Source organism: Sparus aurata, chromosome 5, assembly GCF_900880675.1.
Source record: "Sparus aurata chromosome 5, fSpaAur1.1, whole genome shotgun sequence".
Classification (NCBI taxonomy): Eukaryota; Metazoa; Chordata; class Actinopteri; order Spariformes; family Sparidae; genus Sparus; species Sparus aurata.
Window position 1 is genome coordinate 21,401,313 of NC_044191.1, and position 21,840 is coordinate 21,423,152.

Sequence of the window (21,840 nt, forward strand, 5' to 3'; positions counted from 1 at the left end):
TACCCTCTGAAACACATTAATCACCAGAAAATGATAATGTCGAACAGCGCAGAAGTGCCTGCTGGTGGAATATTCCTTTAAGGGCTTCGATAGTTCTTCAGCGTGTTAACAATTTCACTTATCAAAGACAAGTGCGGCGAATACCCAGCACCACTTAAACTTTAATTTTCTAAGCAGGAGTGCGACGGCAATTTCATTTTGCTTATGTTTTAAACCTTTCTATATTTCTGCCTCTCCTGTCTTTATGCCTCCCTCCCTCCCTCTCTCTCTCTCTCTCTCCGTGCCCTTTTCAAAGGGGAGAGGCTCTTCGGGCTGGAGTGTCAATTAATGAACCTCGTTGTCTATGTTAATGAGTAGTAACATGCGTGCGTGGAAAAGGCCAAGTGAGTTTTCAGTCTGTCACAGTCCCACTCGGCACGTCACGCCAAGATCGTTCTGGAAAAGTAGGCATGTTTGTTTCTCCACGCTCTCTTGTCTTGCCTTTCCCCCTGCCAGTGGAAATGGTAATATCATATAGATAATGCCACCTTATGAGACTTTCACAGCTTTTTGAATGTTAAGCACTCTCTTATTGAATGGATGTTTGCTAATAAATCACATGGTGCCGGGGGTTGGCATGATTCACCCACTGCTTCTCTCAGGGTAATTCTACCATGCAACGCTCAGGGGAAGCAAATTTGCATCCCTTCCATGACTAATTTAGCTGTTTGCTTTCACTGAGCTGGTGTACACATCATATATTTCTGTCCCCCCCTTTCCTTTCCCCTTTCTCTCCCTGTTTCCTTTTCTTTCTCCCTTCACCCCTCTCATTATGCGTCTCTTTTGAGAGACTGTCAATGTGTTATTTTACAGTCATCTGTAACATCTCCTGATTCCGACAGAAAAACACATTTTTTATTGGATTTAGTTTCCTCAGCGGTGCGAAGGGAAACGGCGGTGAGGTGTTGGCGGCATTGACATACATCAGGTGTTGAACATAACCGAGAGAGAATTCACTAAAGGGCAGCTGTGTCTGTAATCCAAATGTAAACAAATGAGTTCACCTCTTCACAGGACTGGAGCCTGACACTACTCTCAAATTGATTTTCAGGTGATTTTTAATACATGTGTTGCATGCAGATCCCGGTCGCCTCCTTACATTTTGCTAAATATTTTTCTATTGTGCTACCTTTTTTTTTTATTAACAGTTACTTTTTACAGCTTTGTTGTTTGTAGTCTTTGCGAATCCATCTTGGATTTAAGGCTGCTCTTAGTTTAGTCCAGTTGCAGGAAATCAAATGGGTGAACTGGGAGCAATGGGAAATCAGAGACTGTTGTGCAACCATCTTTATAGAGTCCTGTCTTCACCACAGCATGCTGGATCAAACTGTGGCACTTGATGGGCGAACCATGCTTTGAGCTGACTGAGCAGAGGATGGGGAAGGGTGGACATCGCTGATACTTGGTGCTCACATGCAGTAAAGCTGATCGACAGTGTTTACCAAATATGAAACTTTTAATGTGAAGATGCAGACCATAGTATAACCGTCTTGTTCCTGCTGTTTACACTCACCCAGTGCAAGTTAAAAAATGCACTACAGAATCATTTCCTGGTTGTCCATATTGTTATGCAACCCTGCGTTGTATAATGACAGGGATAATACAGAAGGGGCCATTGCCCCCCAGCTTTATGCCCGTGGCACACATTAAAACTTTAAAATCAAAAGGAAGACCAACCAATGATTACTGAGTACTCATTTAGTAAGTATTGACCACTGAGAGATCATGAGTCAGAATGTGAACAGGTTGATGGGCCTGATCCCGTCATCTGTTGTAGTTAGAACAGGGACTGACTGGAACTATGCTGACGTTTGCAACGAAAGTGTCCACAGCTCCAGAATATCAGCAGCTCCAGAGTCAGAAAACTCAAGAAAATATCTCATCTCACTATAAAGTACTGGACCTCCACGACTTAACTCAGTCGACTACACCGTCTCTTCCCTGGTGCTGAGCATTGTTTCATGGAGCGATCTGTAATCTGCAGACACGTTTATTACCTTTCACTGCGAAGAAGCAAACTCATGAGCGGCCTCTGAAAATTCAGCAGGCGTCAAATTGATGTCTCTGCTCCCCAGACGTTCGGCAGAGATACAGATCCGCCTCTCTTCAGGACACATTAGTGGGCGACCTCTGACCCTTGAGGATTATTGGCCCCACATGTTCTGCTGCGTGGGACATTAACTGTGTAGAACAGTGTACTGCACCAGGCCATGTATGTCAGTGAGTGAGATAATGTATGTGTGTGTGAGGAAGGGTAGGAGAGGAAGCAGCATTTGGTGGTGCTTTAAGGGGAACGTGAGTGTGTATCGTCGTCTCTCTGCAGACAAAAGCTCATCCATGTTAATCAGGTCCTTGGCCCCTCTGCCATTAATGACAAGGCAGGTGAGAGGGGATGTCAACACCGGGCTCTTAACAGCCAGATGCTGCCAAGCCTCCCCTCCATCCATCCCACCATCCATCGGCCGTAATGAGCGCTCATCCTGGCCTCCACCGGCGGCCGAGAAATTGGAGTCATGATTATGAATTTATATGAGTGTTTAGGAGCGACGGTTAGCCCAAATGCCACTGTTGCCGCTAAAGAATGGATTTATTAGTCTGATGGTTTTTCTGTGGTGATTTGTGAACAAGTGGGAGCTGGTTGGGGAGGATAACAGGATGTGAGTGGGTTATTAAAAGTTACCCTTGAAAGTTGTGTCATTCTTTTCTGAGTTGGAATAACAGAATCTGTGCTCAAAGCATTTAGTCAATTTTGTGGAAACCTTGTGTGGATTTTGGATTAATTATATGAATCCTTAGTTCCCCCAGAATGATCATTGAAGTTCCGTTTGAATCTGTCTTACGGACACAAACACCAAAAAGAGTGAAATAGAGATCAAACTTTGCTGTGACAGAGACAAAGCAAACCATAACAGGCCACAATGTGAGCTGTGGTAAGTAGAGAATGTTTTACTGACCAACAACCATAAATGGAGTTATTGACGTGATTCATCATTCAGGCCATCAAGCGGGGGCTTTCATGTCAGTGTTTTCTCTTTGAAGGTAAAGTCGAGACAGATAACATCTACTCCAGGTTCCATATTGTCTCTGACCTCCGCCTTCTTTTTAGGTTCAATGTCATTTACTGCTCCGCCTGTGCTCCAAAACTACCACTTAACACGCACGGCTGGGGGCCAGATAGCTGTTCTCCCATTCAGTGCCGTTGCTTTAATACTTGGATTAGTGAGTTTAGGGTTTGAGCTATGGTTTCATTTTGACTGAATTGAGGAAAATACATTTCTCATTGAATTCGATGCTCAGGAAAACACACCCGTAGATCTGCTGGCGCGCATTCGATAAAGGAAGGAGGCTGAAATGAGATAAAACCTCAACATTTACGACTGCTGATTGCTCACATTAGTGGAAGACTATATTTCAATTTTTTTTTATTCAATTCACTTTTATAAAACTGATGTGCCAGTGTCTTACTTTACCTAAATACAAGTCCTGAAATTCATAAATTTACAATACAGTCTGGTACGACCTCCATGGTACACTGGTCCCTTAAAAGTACAGTATTATGATCTCAATAAGTGCAATGCATGCTGTATCACCCCTATTAATGGTAGACATCATTGCCCTGCATGATTTGTGCACTGAAAGGCTGAAATCAGTCTTGTGACGTTTGGAAGAAAGCAACTAATGACGCAAAATGGAAATAATCATTCATTTCCCCTCAAATGCATTAAAACCATGTCCAAATTGTTTAACATAGTCTTCTTCCTCAGTGAAACAAAAGGGTTTTGCAGGAAATGACGCACGCATGTACGTGATGTGGAGAAGTTTGATCATGAGTTCAATCTGAGACGACATTGTTTACTGTCTTCTTACTCTTTGTTTACCAAAACAACTTGAACTTGACAACAGCAATGAAATCATTGTTTGGCTGCGCTGTCAACATACTCAAGTGTCTCTTCTTCTACCGCATTGTTGGCACAGAAGCCTGGTGTGCTGTCACTAATGGTGGGTGTACATTTGAATACATGAAATACACAAATATACTTTATCTGACAGATGAACGGCTTCGTGCTGATGGGCCGGGCTGCTCGGGCTCCGCTGGGACAGAAACCTCTTAAAGAGTAAGCAAAGTAGCAGTTGCTAATAGAAATCAACTCCAATTCAAACACACTTTGCATAATTCGCTGAATAGCTCACTTTGTGTTTAAAAAAAAAATAAGAGGGAAATTCATGGACAATATCAAGTTGTTATTTTTTTTCTGGTGGCCCGGAGACAAATCATCTTGGAGCACCTGTTTCTATTTTGAAGCCTCAGGAATGATTATTCCTATTCTTCCCAGACAAATGAGGCAAATGAGTAACACTTAGACAGAACAGTGCATTGGGCTATTCAAAAGGCACGAGGATGGTGTTTGAATCCAGTCCATCAGTGGCAAATGTCCAAAAGTCGGATGCCAGGAGTATTTCACTACTAATCTGCACAACATCGCTTGATTGTGGGCTTTCAGAGCATTTCAACACAGAATAATCGCTGTGTTGCCATGCTGAGCCAAGCTATCAAATAAAGACTCTTGTATGGAGCCAAAGACTCTTCAAACAACAAATTATGACCAGGTGGTGGAGATACCTGATGTGCGGCACCGATAATGATGAGAAACAATGGTGCCTGAAGAAATGGAGTGTTTTAGGAATCTGTACTTTCTTTCAGAGAAAGTTGCGTGGCCGTATTGTGGATTCACAAGACTGGTTTTTAGCAAATTAAATAGGCTTTGCAAAGTGCACTTTTGGCACCATTGCCACATTATGCATGGTTACAGCAAACAGAATAGAGGAAGTAGAGGTTGTGAACCAGTAACAAACAGAGAAGAAGAAGAAGTAGAGGATGAAGAAGAAGAACCAAAACCTAGTGACTCGGCCATCTAAGAGAGAAAAATTATGGGGGGTCTACAGGATTTTTTTCAAAAAAGTCAAAATCCAAAAGGAGCATAAAACCTTTATTTTAAAAAGCTGAGGAGGCTTTGTCAAAATTAAACATTTTCATTCACCTTTTGATAATGCGTTACGTGTGAATCTCATGTTATTAAAACGCGCATTGAAATACGTTGCTCATGCTGAAACCTCAGCCTAACTACAACCAAATCCCATTTTACTGACGAGCAGAGATGCTTGCTTCCATCTCCATGACAACACCTCTCTCTCCACTTATGCTTCCTATACTCACCAGGGGTGTAGTCCCTTTAAACAGAGAAAAGATGGTCGACTCAGTGAGATCAAGTGTCCCTTTGCTGTTGTTACTGAGACAGTCGTACAGTGAAGACACGTTGAAGAGTCCTAGAATGTCGAGCCAAGTATAGGTGTTACTTCCAGAAGAAAGTGCACGTGTACATTAGGCTGGAGTACACTGATTTCTCTAATACCCATCAAGTTTCAAAAAGAAAAGAAAACATCTAAGTAGTACTGCTGCAGTGGATCACAGTGTCTGACATACAGGTACACACTGCCAGTCTTAGAACAGTTCAAACCTTTAGTTTAATTTCTGATCTAACTGCACATTACATGGCTTACTGAGAACTCATCTCCTGATTTGCAACTGATTGACAGATTGAGGAAGAAATTAGTTTTGCAGACCGCTAAGTCTAATGTGTCTCACTCCAGATCCTCTATTAGATTGGAAAGCCTGATTTAAAAAAAATCAAAGATTTCAAAGAAGTCAGATGAAATGCAACAAGTCGACCAACTTTCCTTTGGTATATGCTGCTTCAAACTCAAGCGACTAACCCACAGTCTCCAAGCTTACCTGTCGATGAAGATAGTTGGTCAAATGTTTGTCTAGAGCGTTGGGACGGAATATAATGAAAGGATGCTGCCTCTGGCTGCTGGCTTGCAAATCCATGCAAAATAAATGCATGGATGGGGGGGGGCGAAAGCTCTTTTCTTGGTATCTCATGCTTATTCACATAGGAGCGTGCTAAATAAGGACCGTCTACAGAGTCCTTACTTTGACCCTGATGGATTTAGTTACTCTCAACCACCAGCTCAGCTCCTGATGAGGCAATTCAGTGTTTGGAACTTTTAAGTCAGTCACTTAATGGATGTATCAGTCATCGAAACTATCACGATTGGCTGATAGATTAACTAACAATACGTCCACCTATTTGAAGTCTGATATGGTGCTGCAAACACCAGCATTTAAAAATGAAAGAACCATTTAATTGAGAGATTATAATAAAGTGTACTCCTGCAGCTGCTATTATAACCTTCACAATTAAAACATAAACAATCCTGTCCCACTATAATCATATCATTCCTGGCAACCGCATGAAGGAATAAAAACTATTTTAGCCAGACAGGCTGTGCAGTGTCAGTGTGCCCCGACACACATCCCTGAGAAACTACTGAAAACAACATATCACAGTCCGCCTTCCTGTCAACTTGTCACTCCTCTGTCCCTGCTCCCGGTCCTAAACCAGTGGTCTCACTTCCCATCTGGTCATCAGCTCCCCCACCCCCTCTCACTCTTTCTCATTTTCTGTCTCTCACACAGGCATGCTCTCTTTTTCAGTCCTTTGTTTGCCTCGGGGCGTCTTGCTGTCTCACCAGCATCATGATCAGCTTCCAACCGCTGACACACGCACACATATACTAGATTCCCATCCCTACAGAGAGCACTGTGCCTCGTCCTGGTCTCTGACAACGCGCTGACACCCACCCATATCCCAGTGGGAGCTGCTGACAGTAAAAGAGGACCTAACAAGAAAGAGTATAATCTCGTGTTGTCGTGATCCCACCATCTCAACAGGTGAACAGCGGGTGTCGTCGTGATGAGACATCAGACGGCGGCAAACGAGCAAAACTCGTGGGCACGCACGCACGCCTACACGCGCTGGCTGACGGACACGCCCCTCTCCGTGTCCATGAAACACATGTTAACAAACGTGATGTGTTTGTACAGAGGTTGAGACTCTTGTTATGAGACACATGATACTTGCAAAGCAATGAAGCAAGACATTTTTTTTTGCTACAACACTGCTGACGAGAAATGCATCACTGCTTTTATCTGACTTTAAAGCACAATTCTGGTTTATTACAATGTAGGTCTTATTTTCATAGTTTTGGTTATTGTCACTCTCTCTTACAGTATGATGACAAATTCACCAAATAGCTGTTAACTGGGCCTTGATACTAAAAGTCTCAGTAAAGACTTAAACAAGCCACTAGTTTAACCAGATTATCAACACTTTTTCTTTTAAATGAGGAAAAACTGAAAAATGATTGGTGTCCTTCAAAATTAAAGCGGATTTCTAAACTTTAATGGTTGACACACTTGAGCGTAATGTCACACTTCAAATTGGTTCTCTCTCTCACACAAGTTCAGCAAAGCTAGCATTTTATATACCACTTGTTTGATCGTTTGACTGCTTGTATCTTGGCCCATCTGAGTTACCAATATCAAGAGACAACAATGCTAGTCCAGTTCATTTTTGTTCATACAGCAACAATTAGCAACAAAAGTCATCCCATGACACTTTTCAGTTGGAGCCCGGTTTAAATTTACCTACACTTTAATTAATTGTTCATGAAACTGCAAAGCATAAACTTTACTGATTACCTCCAGGATTGTCTCATTTACCAAAGTTTTAAATCAACCTTCATGCATTATGTAGTATTGTTCAACGTCAGGCAGACAGAATCTTCAAGTCACAAGTTTAAAGTTCAGGAAATGCATTTGGTTTGGAATTAACGAAGGAAAATGTTTTGATTTTTGCACTTACCTTGCAATAACAATAAATTCCTTTTTGATTAAGTTCGGCATTGGCTTTACTTAAATGCCTCAGGAAAGAAAAATAAAAAGCCTACCTGGGGCAGCAGACTGCCAGCTTTTATTCAGCTCAGGCTTGACACTGCAGACTTCTGAAAGCAACACAACCTGCTTTCTATGAAACAGCTCAAAGGGCTCACAGTAATTCCCTCTTGTAATCATTATTCCAGCCACCTTTATTTCATTTTCCACCAACTTTATTAAAGCGGCAAAGAGCAGTGGCTGCCAGTGATAATATTCCACAGGTCCATTTGCATAAAACGCAACAGGGTGCTTTTCTTGCCATATGGGTCTCGGCAGAGCTCTTTGCATATTCCTGAGGTAAAAAGTGGAGGTATGCAGTTGGAATCCTGCAAAAAATTCACTCTCCTAGACGGACGCAAGTGTTAATTAAACAGTTCTCAAGTGTTTTGCAGTATCACAGCATCACTGTTGTGATATGCCACCTGGATAATGAGCAACTTCTAGCTACTTAGGCAGAAAGCTGTGCAATATTCATGACCCTGCCTTTTTAAAGTCCTCTTGATATGTCATCATAAAGGAAGTATGTCTTTTGAATGATCGCTGCTGTTCTGTGCTCCCCTACGTCCTTGATCAGACTGAACTTTTTCTTGAAGGTGTCACTGTAATTAGTGCCTCTGCAAGTGTGGGGGGAAGTGGATGTGTAGGGAGTGGGCGGATAGATGCGTGTGTATGATTGAAATTTTTTCATTGCTTGCATACTGGGCGGGGGAAAGCTTATCTTTCAAACATATAAACTATCGAGGAAACTTAAAATCAAGCGTTTGATCTGGACTAATGTATCCTAATTGGTTGATTTTGTAAGATTTCCCCAATTGTCAAAGACCTGTGCCTTTTCCCAACTCATCCAAGACTAATGCTTTTGAACGGTGGCCCACCAGTTCAAAAGCATTCCCAAAAATCCCAAAATGTGAGTATTTGAAGAGTTCGGAGTGATGATCAGCAAGAAAAACAAGCTATCATCTGCAAACACTATGACTCACCATGATCGCTGGATTAACACAAATTTATGTTATGCAAACAGATTACACTTTCACTCATTTCAGAATTATTATAGTGGGACTATAGTGTAACTGCTGCTATATGTAGCTGTTGTTTAGAAAGTTAGCTTAATTAGCCGTGCAGCTAGCAGGTTTGAGCTGGAGCTCGGAGCAGCGAGAGGGAGTGGTGATGTTGACACCACTGACACTGAAGTTTTGGACCGAGGCTGACTAGCTGGTTAGCATGATAACTGCAACACAGTACATAAACATAAAGTCAAAACTTTTATTTCTTCACATTCTGTTGATAAGTTTAGCTCATATATGTATGCTTTGAACTGAAATCTTAAATATTGCACCTTCATAAATTGCAGAGAAAACCAGATGTATCAGGGAGAGAGAATATGAATAAGAAATCAGCAGATCAGCAGGTAATAAACGTGACACAACAGGCTATTTAATCACTACAATATGTCATATGGAAATGCCTGAATGATGTTGTGAAAAAAGCATCTTCAGTGTTCCTGTTTACTCAGTAAGGAAGACCTGGTGGGATAAAAGACTCAGAAATGCTATCTGAATTGTGACACAAACATGCAGTGATTTCCATCTGTGAGAACTGCTTCGTGATGTACAAACCGAGGCGAGATCAAAGGACAACTCTACTATTCACACCTCGCTGATTTCTCTTGACACTTGACAAGTCACCCACCTCCCTCTTCTTCTGTCTTTCTGTATCGCATCTCCTTTAAGTTTCTCTTTCCCTGAACTTTTTACATGCTGAGTAGAAAAAGGTATCTGAATAGGTGCTTTGACAACTGTGGAGTTGTCAGTCTCCCCCTCCGCCCGCCTTCACAGCCATTTCAAAACCGAGATTGGGAATCCTCTCCCTTCTCTCCACATTCATTTGCACGTTTTTTCCTCACTGAGCATCTACAAATCATTCGGCGCTAGGATAAAGGCATGCATACAGAGAGATGAATGGTTTAATTTAGATTCAAATGGCATAAAGTGGGCTAATCGGAATAGCTGACAAAAGCTCTATGACGGAGAAGTGATAACCTGCAGGCTGCTTCCTTATTGCAGGAGATGGGAGTGAAGTGCTGGGCTGGTTTACAGGTCTAATTGCATGACTCAGTTTAGGGAGTGAGAGACTAACATGGGAAGACAAATTCCTGCAGGATTTAACACTTCATGAGTGTTACTTTGCATGAAAAGTTGGGACTCACAGCCTTTTGACAAGTTTTTTAAAAAGTCTGTTTGCGATGGAGAAACTCTCATGTTTTCTCGCCTACCACTTCCAGGTTTGTCTCTGCCTGGACGTCCACTGATGTCTTCCCTTCTGTTTGCATATTGGACTGCTCTTGTTTTTATTCTGTTTTTCTGGTCAGGTTTTTGTTTCGCTCTGTTTGTCATCCATATTACTTTTTTTCTTGGTTCTTGTCTACAGCTTTTCTTATTGTGGTCTGTTTCCTGTTGGTCTGGCTCACTCTCACCACTTTTCTTTGCTCTGTCCTTCACTGTCTAGGCTGTGTAAGCGTCTGTTCATCCCTCAGACATCAGCTTGCAAGTCAATTTACTGATATACAAATCTGATGTTGCCCAACTTGAGGCATTCTGCAGGATGAAGCTAAAAGCCTCCTCGAGGGGAGCGCACAAATTCATATCAGTTTCACTTACATTTTCAGGAGAAGTCATTATATCTGATGTCCATTGTGAATAAACATCAATAATCCGCTCCCAAAACTTTTAACAAAAGACCCCTCAGAACTTGGTGAGGGGTCCCAAGGACCAACTCCAGATCTTAGCCAGTACCTCATGTACATGTTTTCAGAGTAATACTCCCATTTTAAAGTTTTCTCCAACATAAACCAATGAGTTGTGTATTCATCTATGGATATATGTCAGGCACTACTAATACCTAATTTTGCATATGGTGCTTGTAATTGTACCAATTTGCCAAAGTCACTGGGGTGAAAAGAGAATACGAGTACCCACCTGTTGCTGACATTACAACAACAACATTGTTGGATTAGCTTGTATTGGGCCTTGTTCCTTTTATGGTTTTTGTTTTTTCTGTTTGTCACATTGGTTCAAAAATAGGCCAATAAGTTTGTGTTAACATCTGCCCACATTAACAAAAACACTACAACTCATGACATGCAACAGGAGTTCCTTGCTCAAAAAAAAGGCAATCCAATGGGCCCCAATCAATAGCCAATTGACGTCACAGGCGTGACTAACACTGATGTCAGGCTTTTGTCAAGTGTTTATCAAGCTCTGCACAGGAACCAACAAGGAAAAATGCTGCTCCTGTTTGCCAGATGTGAGCCACAAGTTCCTGATTACTATAAAGCCTGAGTTAAACCCAGAGTTAGCTGGATAATACACAATTTCATTTATAATAAATACATCGGTGGTTGTAAGAATCTGTGAATTAAAAGCTGGTCAAGAGATTATTATAAATCATAAATCAAATCAAATGTTTTTTCATCATGATGACCCAATCTGTGTGGGTTGTGTCACTTAGTTCACTCGGTTTTAAAGAGGATCTGTGTAGTCACAGGTGATATCATACTGAAATACGCAAAGGTTTTACATGAACAAATTGTGCTGTATGACAAGCTAACAAAGACAGTCTGCACCACAGGCTTAATTATCTCAAAATCATTTTTTCACAAATGACAGGTCTCTCAAAAAGAAGCAGGCTGACAAACACAAGCCGGTGATTATGTGAAATTATTGGTGACTTGGGATTTGACACAAAATTTGTTTAAAAAGATGTTTTTCAAGCAATTTACAAGCTTTTGCAGAAAAGTAGCACTGTAACCACAGAGACAGCTGTAGGGTATTAGGTGTTAACACCCCCCCCCCCCCAGCTCAGTCCAAAGAGGGAATTCATTAAGCCTCGATCTCATCACTCCTGTCACAAAATAAACCTTTCAAACTCACGCTCAAGCTCTCAATGCTCCTCAGTTGGTTGAGCAGCTTTCGTATCCTCAGGCCGCATGAAAGTTCCTCAAGAACCGATAAGACTTACAAGCATTAATAGCTGTCACCCTGAAAACCTGCCTTTCTCTGAGAATTTGCCATGTTTACTTGCTGCTTCTTTAACCTGATGCAGTACAGCACTCATTCTCTGCATTACAAAAACTGTATATTAAAAAGTATTGGCTATGATTTAGTCCTTTCAGATAAAAAAATGATATTGTGTGGGTATTGGGAATATTATGAGAGCTAATAAACAACTGCACACTGCAACTGTACACACTACTAATACTGCTAATATTGCCAATATAATTTCTTCCAGAGGAAGAATGTAGGGACTTCTGTGGCCTCCTGACTTTTATTTTCTCAACAACGTTTGTGTCCCCCTCACAATGATTTGTAATAGCTTCCCTGACCCATGGAGTTTCAATATAAGCGCCATCAGAACAAATTTCCACCTTAAAAAAATACTTATATGACTGGTTACAGCAACCTGAACTATTGACATGCCCCATCTGTCTTTGTGCAGATCAGTAAATGTACTTAGTTAATGCTAAAATGGTAAACATTATACTTGATTAGCATCTACATGTTGAGCATTTTATCATGCTGATGTCAGCATTTAGCTTGAAGCTCTGCTGTGCTTTAGTACAGCCTCATAGCTATGCAAGCGAGCGTGACTGTAGAATCTTAAAGAAATATTATGTAGAAATTGGCATTTTGCATGATTTAACACTCCCACACAGTTTTCAAATGCAGCACCACTTTTTTTTTTAACCACCTGTGAATCTAAACATTTATCTACCGACTGTTTATAATCATATGAATGATGTTATAATGTGTTGTGGTTAAGATCCTGTCCCACTATTGTGGAAAGTGACACATCTTTAGAGAAAAAGTTTTTTCCCTCTAAATTACATAACTGGAATCAGAAAACAGCGGATCCTGTCTTTAATCATATTTTAACCTCAAGTTGCTTTGTGATCACCTAATATACAAATGAAGTATTCAACTTGATATCTAACAATTAATTTAATCCATCATTGACACAGAGAGGAAAAGCTAACTAAGGATCCAAACGATGCGTGAAGTTACATTTCAAATTGCATTTCTTCTTCTTTCTTTCTGTCGCTCTATCATGCATCTTCTTTCATCCTGTCAGCAGTTTTCTTTCCGGCCTGATGCCAGTAGCTTTGTAGTCAGAATTATGAACATGACAGCTAACCACACACACTGTATCATGATGACTTAATCCCCTATTTATGTCATTACAGTACACCATAATTACTGCGGTTTAGGATGCTATCACACCTACAGTCTAGCTGTTAATCTGTTGACGCCCAGAGTGCAAAATTACAAGTTATTCAGATCTTGCTCGTTTAGATTTAGAAGTAGTATGTGTAATGGAAAGTTTGGAAACCTTTTAGAATTAATTATACTAAAGAAAGACATTTACTGCTTTCCAGGAATTATATTGCGATTATGTTTTTGTAATCAACCTTTCCTGGTGCACCTTTCTCATTTTCTCTCATCCATTTGTTGTCCACCAGAGTGGCTTTGATACCCCTCCAAAGCCAGCGTGAATGTGCTGCATTCAGCTGTGGGTCACAGTGTGTGTAGGCTGAGGGATGATAACCGTTGCTGGTATAAGCAGAGGGTTTTCCATAAGGAGTCATGTATTGCAGCTGCATCGCATTATGGTCTGTGTACATTTTGGACAATCGTGGATGAAAAAATTGTGCGACTGTGCCTAAAGACGTTGCGCCCTGACTTCTCACTGAAACTGAAACATTTTTAATGTTTTAAAATGTGGTTAAAAAGGCAGAAATACTTGTTGTTTTGCTGACAGTTCATCCCGTCGTCATTTTGTAGCATATTTTCACATTCAGTGCAGAAATTTGTTACTGTTGAAATCTTTTGTTTGGTGTGTCCAAGACAAAGAAAGAAACAGTTAAGCCTGTCTACAGCACTAATCTGTCATCGTCATCTTTTTCTCTTTTTTTTTTGTATCCTGTTTCCCTCAGAGCCAAGAAGAAGACCAAGCCCTTGAACCTTAAGATCCACAGCAGTGTGGGCAGCTGTGAGAATCTTCCCACGCAGCGCTCGCCCCTCCACACTGAACGATCTCTGCGATCCTTCTTCTTCCCCTCCTTCATCCCCTCCACACCTCCTGTCCATGCTGAAACACCCTCAGCAAGTAAGTGTAATGTTCTTTTTTTAATAAGCTCACACTCTGGCTTTCATGATTTTTTTAATAATATAACTCTTTCATATTCTAATCTTTTCTGACATCTGCTTATTTGGTTCTCAGGCTATGTCTTATTTCTGGTTTGCCATTCTGCTCTCTACTACATATGTTAAAAGGTCTGGTGCACTCTGCATGTAAAAACCGAACTAGGTCTGACTTTTAGGCTTAAATTAGCCTTTATTTTCTTTTTAAAGACAACGGAGAATTAAATAGCACCACACAGCGCTCACACCCATAAACATTCTTAACACCTTAATTTGTTTTGTTTAGAATACGCTTAAGTACAGCTGTGTCGGAAAGAGCAACAAATGAGCAATCAGGCCGTGCCATAATGACCGGAGGTGGTGTGTTGCTGCACATTTGCAGCCTTATTGGCTGATGCATTATGGGCATTCTGCGGAAGCCATTAAACTGAGGAGGAGATGGGGAGTAATGGAGGTTTGTCAAGGATAGGGGTGATGAATGGCTGTCCCTTAGTGTTGTGAATAGTTACAGACCTCAACTAACAGGTATGTGTGGCACGGCAGTGCATATTTGTTGGGAGAGGCATGACTGGAATAATCACACGCCATATGAGTGTGAGGACAGATAAATAAGGATGCAAAAGACAAAAGACTCATGTGTGAATTACAAGTAACACTGTAGACAAATGTGCATTATGATCTCCGCCAAAGGGTTTTGTGTTGTTTTATTTGTCTGTTTGCCAGTAGAATTAGAAGAACCTCTGGGCTGACTTTCATGAAACTCGATGGAAGGTTTTGGAGTGGATCTCTAGCACGTGTTGGATACTCTCAGTATTTTTCACTCATGTTAACATTGCAAGAAAGGGAATTTGGCCCTGTAACAATAATGCCATACAGTGCATCTTAAAGTCCAGTAGATGGTAATAAAGTTCAATATTGACAAAACTTTGGAAAAAACTCTGAAACCAAGTCCTTGTTCACAGGTACCAGTAAGTCTCTGCTCAAACTTCATACTGAAAGTAGTTGTTATAGAGCACTCACTCAATTGTGTTATGCCTATGAAAATGCAAATATATTCTGACATATTGCTATAGTTTTGGAAATATATTTAGACATATAAAGTCTTTGCTCTTGCAGATGTGCATATCATGAAAGAGTGGACCACTGGCCTTGGTGGAGGTCTATGCTCCACATTACACATTTGAAATAATCTTTTTGGTCCAAACCATCATGAAAAGGCCTTTCAGTACAACGTTGTAATGTGAAACTCTTTACAAAAGGTTTAACTGTTGTAATCAATGGCATTATTAACCAATAAAGAAGCATTGAACAGTCCTCGAGAATAGGCCATTAGATCAAATACCTTACTTTCTTTCTCCAGGTTGTAAAAAATTAGCAAAAACGTATAACAGTATTTATTCAACAAGACTGTAGTTTTGTAACGAGGTCCTACCGCTCCGTTTTTGGGCACGCTTTCTCTGACGTCATCTCTCACCTGGTTATAAGGCTTCTCCCCCAGGACATGTTTTACAGTTTCCCCCAAATACAGATTAGACTGTTCAGAACTTTGTTTTTGCTGTCGATTGCAGTTGTAAACAGGCAAGTGATGTCTGTTTGAGTATAAACGTATCTACATTGCGTGTCCTTGTTGGTTATGTTTTCAGCAGTGGCCTTAAGGGGTAAAGAGAGGGCAAAGAAAGTAATGTGATCATTGCATTTATTGTCAAAGCGCTAAGATTTTCATTTGCTTTACCCCCTCAGGCTGAAAGTGCTTTTTTTTTTTGCAAATGTACCACATCCATTTCCAATGATTAAATAAAGTAATTCGGTTTTTTAATTCACTCGATTTGTTAGTGATTTTTAAAATTTGTTCTCCGGATGACGTGTGCGTGACGAAAAACAGGCTTATTAATACAAAAATAGAAGAGGGAAACATTCGAGGCCAGTGTTTAATGTGCTCACTTATAAATACCTGAGGATGAAACATTTTCTTCTTTCTCCTACAGTTGCCCTGGGGGTCTCGTCTTCCTATTTTAGACGCTGCCTATGTGTTTGTTTGTGTGTGGTCATGCGGACAAGCCTGTGTGCACCCGGTAAGCCAGGCTAAACATCTGTGCAGGGTCTATGTTTGGGATTATGGTGTCACTGCCATCTCGTACGTCAGGGCCCTGCAGCCCAAAGCATTATCGCTCATCTCTCTAGTCGTCCTGAATGAAAAACACAGGGGAGGGACACAAGACTGGTTGAGGTGACCAAACTCTGTCTGCGTGGGATGAGTCAGTGTCCAGTCTAAGCTGCAGCGTCCCAGCCTTTCTATGAGTTGGTTTGCCTTTCCATCCAGAGATACTGTTTATGATAGTCTGGTACTGTTAGATTACAAAAAAGATTCACACGAGGCTTTCTTTGCTTGGGTGGCCTTTGACACACAGTTGGGTTCTGGAGAAAGGATGTAGGTTGTTTTGGATTAGATGTGCTGATGGCTGACATCTGCTGGTTTCTGCTTTCATGTCTCCCATTATAGACTAAATGATAAATAATCGTACCCTTTTTTGTTAATGTTTTCCTCTGCAGCCCCGACACCCCCCCACCCGGACACTAACCCATGCGCTTGTTCTTTGTTTAGACAAATCGATACGCAAACTATGTTTTTTTTAATCTGTATAAAGTTATGAAATTTTCACCTCAGCTGATCGATGAACATGCCGCTATCATCTTTTTTGTTTCCAAAGTGCTCCGGATTTTATAATACCATAAAAGTATTTTTTAAAACCATAAAATAAACAAACGCAGTGTGAACTGTGTTGATGGTCTTCGCTGTGCTCTGAGGAAAACAGGAATCTCTCATCGCTTTTGACTGCACAGCATTATGTAGCACTAATAATGAGCAGCCCAGTCCTGATAACTGATCCTGAGAACATTTCTCTAAACCCATCCACATGGTAAACTCACACTTATTTTGGTTAAATAGAGTTAATGCATAGGTGTCCACACAGTAGGCTTCACCTAGATAGAAAGCACTCGTTATTTAAGTTATTGATTATACCTGTGCATTACCATAATTCTTATTGTCCAGAATACCTATATAAAGAGGTAGATATCCAAGACCCTGCGCACCTTGTGCAGGGTCTTGGATATCTACCGCTTTATCTCATTGATTAATTCCCTATATTAACTCTTATAAAACTGCAATCAGTTTGTAAGACTTCTGATGCATGAACATTGTTGTCATGGTCAATCTGATGTTGACTGTCTGCAGATACATTCCTGTTTGCACAATAGATGTTTCAAAAAAATTATTTTACTCTTTGCAAGCAAGGAGCATCTCAATGTTTTTTTTTTGTTCTTGTTGTTTACCCTCATGGTCAAGGTGAATATTAAGTAGTAAGTTTTCAGTGTTTTCGCTCTTGCTCCAGGGGTTGTGGTTGTTTGTTTTAAATGTGAAACGTTATGGTAGCCACAGAGGGACATTTTCCACGGACAGCTCACCTCCAGCGCCTTGGGCTGTTTGAGCTCAGACGCCCCGACTTGCGATGATGCCTTGCGTCCACTTGGAGGTCCAGCACCAGCCCTGGGACTCGACCAACACACATGCACCTGCTGCAAAAGCGATGTGTATGTGTCTGTGAGTGTGTGAGATGCAGAGAGGAGGGGAGTGTGGGAGTCTGTGAGTGTGTGCTTGTGGATATAAATGGCTTAAATGTTCTTCATGCGCTTTGTGCACTCTGTTTATTTCGACGTGTTTTGGTGACGTCACCCACTCACCCTAACTTCGCATAGACGCTTTGCAGTTGCGTCACGGATCTCCTAGCAACCAAGTGTGGCACCACAATGGAGGTCCCTTAGAGAATCGGCAAATAAAAATGGCTACAAATAATGTCTAAATTTAAAACGGGGCGAGGAAAAAGAGCTGGCTGAGGAGAATATTCGGGGTTGGCGTCAATTCAGTATTTCAGCAAAGGTGCACAGTTTTGAGAATGTTATTCAGCAATATTGTTTTCTGCCATTATAGGTATGAGGGCATGGGTGTTGACATGTCAAAGAAGCTGAATATGCAGTTTCTTTTTCAACTAAAAGACAGAATAGAGCAGATAGATCTCACCTGTTAAGATTTGAGCTTGTTTTGATCACTGTTCACTGGCTAAAAGACGACAAATTAAATTTTGCAACTACGCTTTGGTCCAAAAATCTAAACCGTAGCTCTTAAATGCCCCACAAAAGGGTGTCTTTACTTGTATAATGTGATTTTCTGGCTTTTGCTCTGTATCCTTTAGACAAGGACCTGGAATGAGTTTTCCAGGTGAAAATGTTTTCTTAGTGGGACTTTATTGACTCTGACACTGACTGCTCTTGCATCAAGCACAAGTCACATTCCAGCTAATGACACCCTGCTGAGGAGGTCATAAACACCCGTCGATAAAGAGGTGGATTGGTCAACAGTTGCTATCTTCGCTCCTAGGAAAGGAGGACAGGTCTGACATCAGCTGCTACTGCATCTGCATGGAAGTCTTGCTATTGTGCAAAATATCTGTCACTGACTGCACAAGGAATTTTGCAAATTCTACTCTCAGAAACTATTAATTTAGATAATGAAAACTATTTGTTTTAATTTCCAACCAGCAGGGAGGGTAGTGCAACAAAGATATTAACAAAGCAACAGATATTAACAAAATTGAATTCTCCACTAAAGCTGAATCAGATGGGTTCATTCCCATACTGTTTGTCAGCAGGCTGCTTGCTGTAGAACACAGCGCTGTTTGGTCATGATGCACTGAATGCTACGGTACATGTATGTTTGAGCTTTCCATCTGTCCTTCCAGTCCACCTTTGTGTTCCTTATCTAGCCATTGTTATAGTTTGATACAAGATGGAAAAAAGTCCTAATGAGGCAGCAAATTTGTAAAACGAGGAGTGTGTTGTCCACTACTACTTTGCGCACACGAAAGCCCTCTGTAGCGTCAGATCAGCCTCACCACCAAAACCTGCTCTGTCTGTTGGCCGGTTTACTCGTCTGCTTGCTCCGAGCCATTTCAGTTCTCCTACTGAGGAAGTCACTATCGAGCCATTAGGCCACAGGGCATCGTCTGTTCTCCCGTCCCTCCTCCCTGTGTCTCACTGGCACACTTAAAGCCACGTAGTTTTAAGAATCCCACTATCTATACGCCGTGCGGAGACACTTGATTCATCTAAGATAATTGCTATTTTTTCCAGCGCTGTGATTTGTACTGTCGGTTTAATCGTACGGACTGCGTGCGTTTGTGTGTGTATTTGGGTTATCTGTAAACGCGCGCATGTGTGTTCTCGCTCCTCATCAAAGATGACAGCACAATATTCTGTAAAAAGGCTGATCGGCGTGTAGCTGTTGCCATAGCAACTGAGCAACCTGGCTTTGTCTCTTGCTCATCGGAGGATTTTTTTCTCTTCCTTAAACTCGGATAGAAGAAAAAATAAAACCCCATCTGATCTATTTCCACCCTTTCCCTTAGTTTGCTTCTTGCTGCCACTCCAAATGCATACTTGTTCAGCTTTGCACTTTCACCTCCTGGAAAGTCTCATTAAAACCCCCGGATGAGAAACAATGAAGATACGGGTGAGCAACAGCCTGTAATGTATCGCTCATATAACACTCATGTGCTATAATGCAGAACATTGTGCAGCAAACACCCACGCATTTTTTACAGTCCTGCTTACTTCTGCTGCTGCTCTGCACAGTCCACCATATATACAGTCATGTCAGACTCTTATCACATCGACATGCTGCCTTCTTGTGTTGAATTTGTTTAGCGTTTCCACCTTAAGCTATTGATTATCCCTATCTGATGTAGTGCCAATTACGCCATTGATTGCATTCACACATTTGACTGAAGCTTTTATCTAAACTGCAGAGGTGCTACACTCTGCCCTAAGCCGGAGGACCTTGATGATTCTTACATAACAATAGTAGGTATATAATGAGAATAATTACGGTTGATGTGTTTTTTTTTGTTTTTTTTCTGTCATTGTTTGTGTTTTGTTGTTTTAATCGTCACTCGCTCCACTTCTGTTTTACCTGCTTTAAAAAATTCTCTCCATAGGGAATAGCAGTCAATCACTTGGAGAAGCACCTCAGTCTAGCGTCAAATAAACTATATTTGGCTCCAGATTGGCTCCTAGACTCAAGCAGTCTCTTTTTCTCTGCACACACACACACACACACACACACACACACACACACACACACACCCCTCTGTTTAACCCACACAAAGACAGAAACATACCCCTTCATCTCTCAGTGTAGTTACATTTCTCTCTCTAAAAGGTGCTTTTTGTAAGAATTGGCCACCTGTCGAGTTTATACTCCAAATCAATTGGGGGCAGCATAGCACCAGAAAGTTGGGGCGTCCACCACTATCTTAAGAAACTGGGAAATGCACAGTCCCTAGCCAATGTTAGCATTAACAGCTGTTTACTTAGCAGTTCAGCATCAAACTTCTTCCTGTCAGTGGCCAAAAGAGCTGTTTCCAGCAGTACAAAGCAAAGTGTCGCTGCAAAAGTCCAAAAGTTTTCAGTTTCCTGAAGACGTTCACCTCTCATCCAGAAGGCTTCGTCAGTACTGACTAACTGGAGTTGGCATGAGTTTCAAAGTCATTGACCCAACCAGCCTTCATGTGGGTTGCTAGGGCTAGATGAGCCCAAGTGTGAATGGTTGAGAGAGCTCAGTACAGCATTGTAGGTGGGTGATGTGTAATGTCTTAGGCCACCTCCTCTGTTTAAAGACGGTCATTCTTTTACTCCTCTTTCAAACTGTCTGTCATCTCTGGCCAATATGTTTACATTGTTGTCCTCAAAGGAATGATTTTTCTCTTTTCTGATTTTTTAAGTGGATCGCAGGGTCTTTTTTGATTTGATTTGATGTTTACTGAAGATCCTGAGTTTCTCAGTTATCAGTTGTTAAAGGAGTCATCACCCGGAAATCGCAATTTCTCTTGTTAAAACATGCATATTGGTGTTGGACCTCAGTTGAAACTTGCCTGAAAAGCTGGAGTTTGAAAGTGGCTCAGTTTTTTCGCTTTTGCTCTTTTTCCGAACAGGAATAGCGCACAAGGCTCGTACATAAATGCCTGAATTCCGTAAGGTTCGTCATTTAGTGTGTGCGCCATGACAGGGGGCTGTTTATGTTTTAGAGTCTGTGTGCATGCAGGCTAGCCCCCCATTCCGGCTCTGTCCTTCCTGCGGCCAATCAACGCGCACCTCATTACATATTAATACAATGCACATCCGGACCAGTCAAAACCTCGTGCGTAATCTCGTATGAGAAAGTCGCGGTATGAAAAAGTGTCAGAACAAGCTCTATGTTTGATTTTTGATTTTTTTTTCTTTCTAATAAGTTTTAAGAATTGATCCAAAGCGATCTAAGGGGGACTGGATACGTAAAAAAAAAGGTGATGACTCCTTTAAAGGAACTTAGGGCAGGATCACGAAATAAGACTCAATAGCGACACGACGGCCGTTTGGGTAACTGCAGCCATCAGCCAAGCCGGCGCGGGAGCGCGCATGAACTCTTCACAGCAGTGCAGCTGATGCTGTGACACGGTTATTTGTTTGCTCACTGCTCACGCGACCGTTTACTGCAAGACTTCCTCGCATACCTCCGCGGAACTACCTTGGTAGCCTACATCAGCGAACAGCATGATGTCAAGAGACGAAGTAAGTAAACTAAGTGTTTATCTTAGTGCAGCTTTAGTATGTTTCTTTGACAACATTAGCGCATCAATTCAGCAAAACGACAGTTGTAATGTAAAGTACGCTTAC

The 21,840-nt window shown here is 41.4% G+C and overlaps 1 protein-coding gene across 3 annotated transcripts in view; it reads left to right on the forward strand.

Moving 5' to 3' along the window:
• ksr2 (kinase suppressor of ras 2) overlaps window positions 1-21,840 on the forward strand; it is a 111,911-nt gene that overhangs the window by 36,161 nt on the left and 53,910 nt on the right. For all 3 annotated transcript variants that reach the window (XM_030417439.1, XM_030417438.1, XM_030417440.1), the window contains one exon: window positions 13,866-14,038. In XM_030417439.1, coding sequence (XP_030273299.1) covers window positions 13,866-14,038 — 173 coding nt within the window. The remainder of the gene's footprint in view (window positions 1-13,865; window positions 14,039-21,840) is intronic.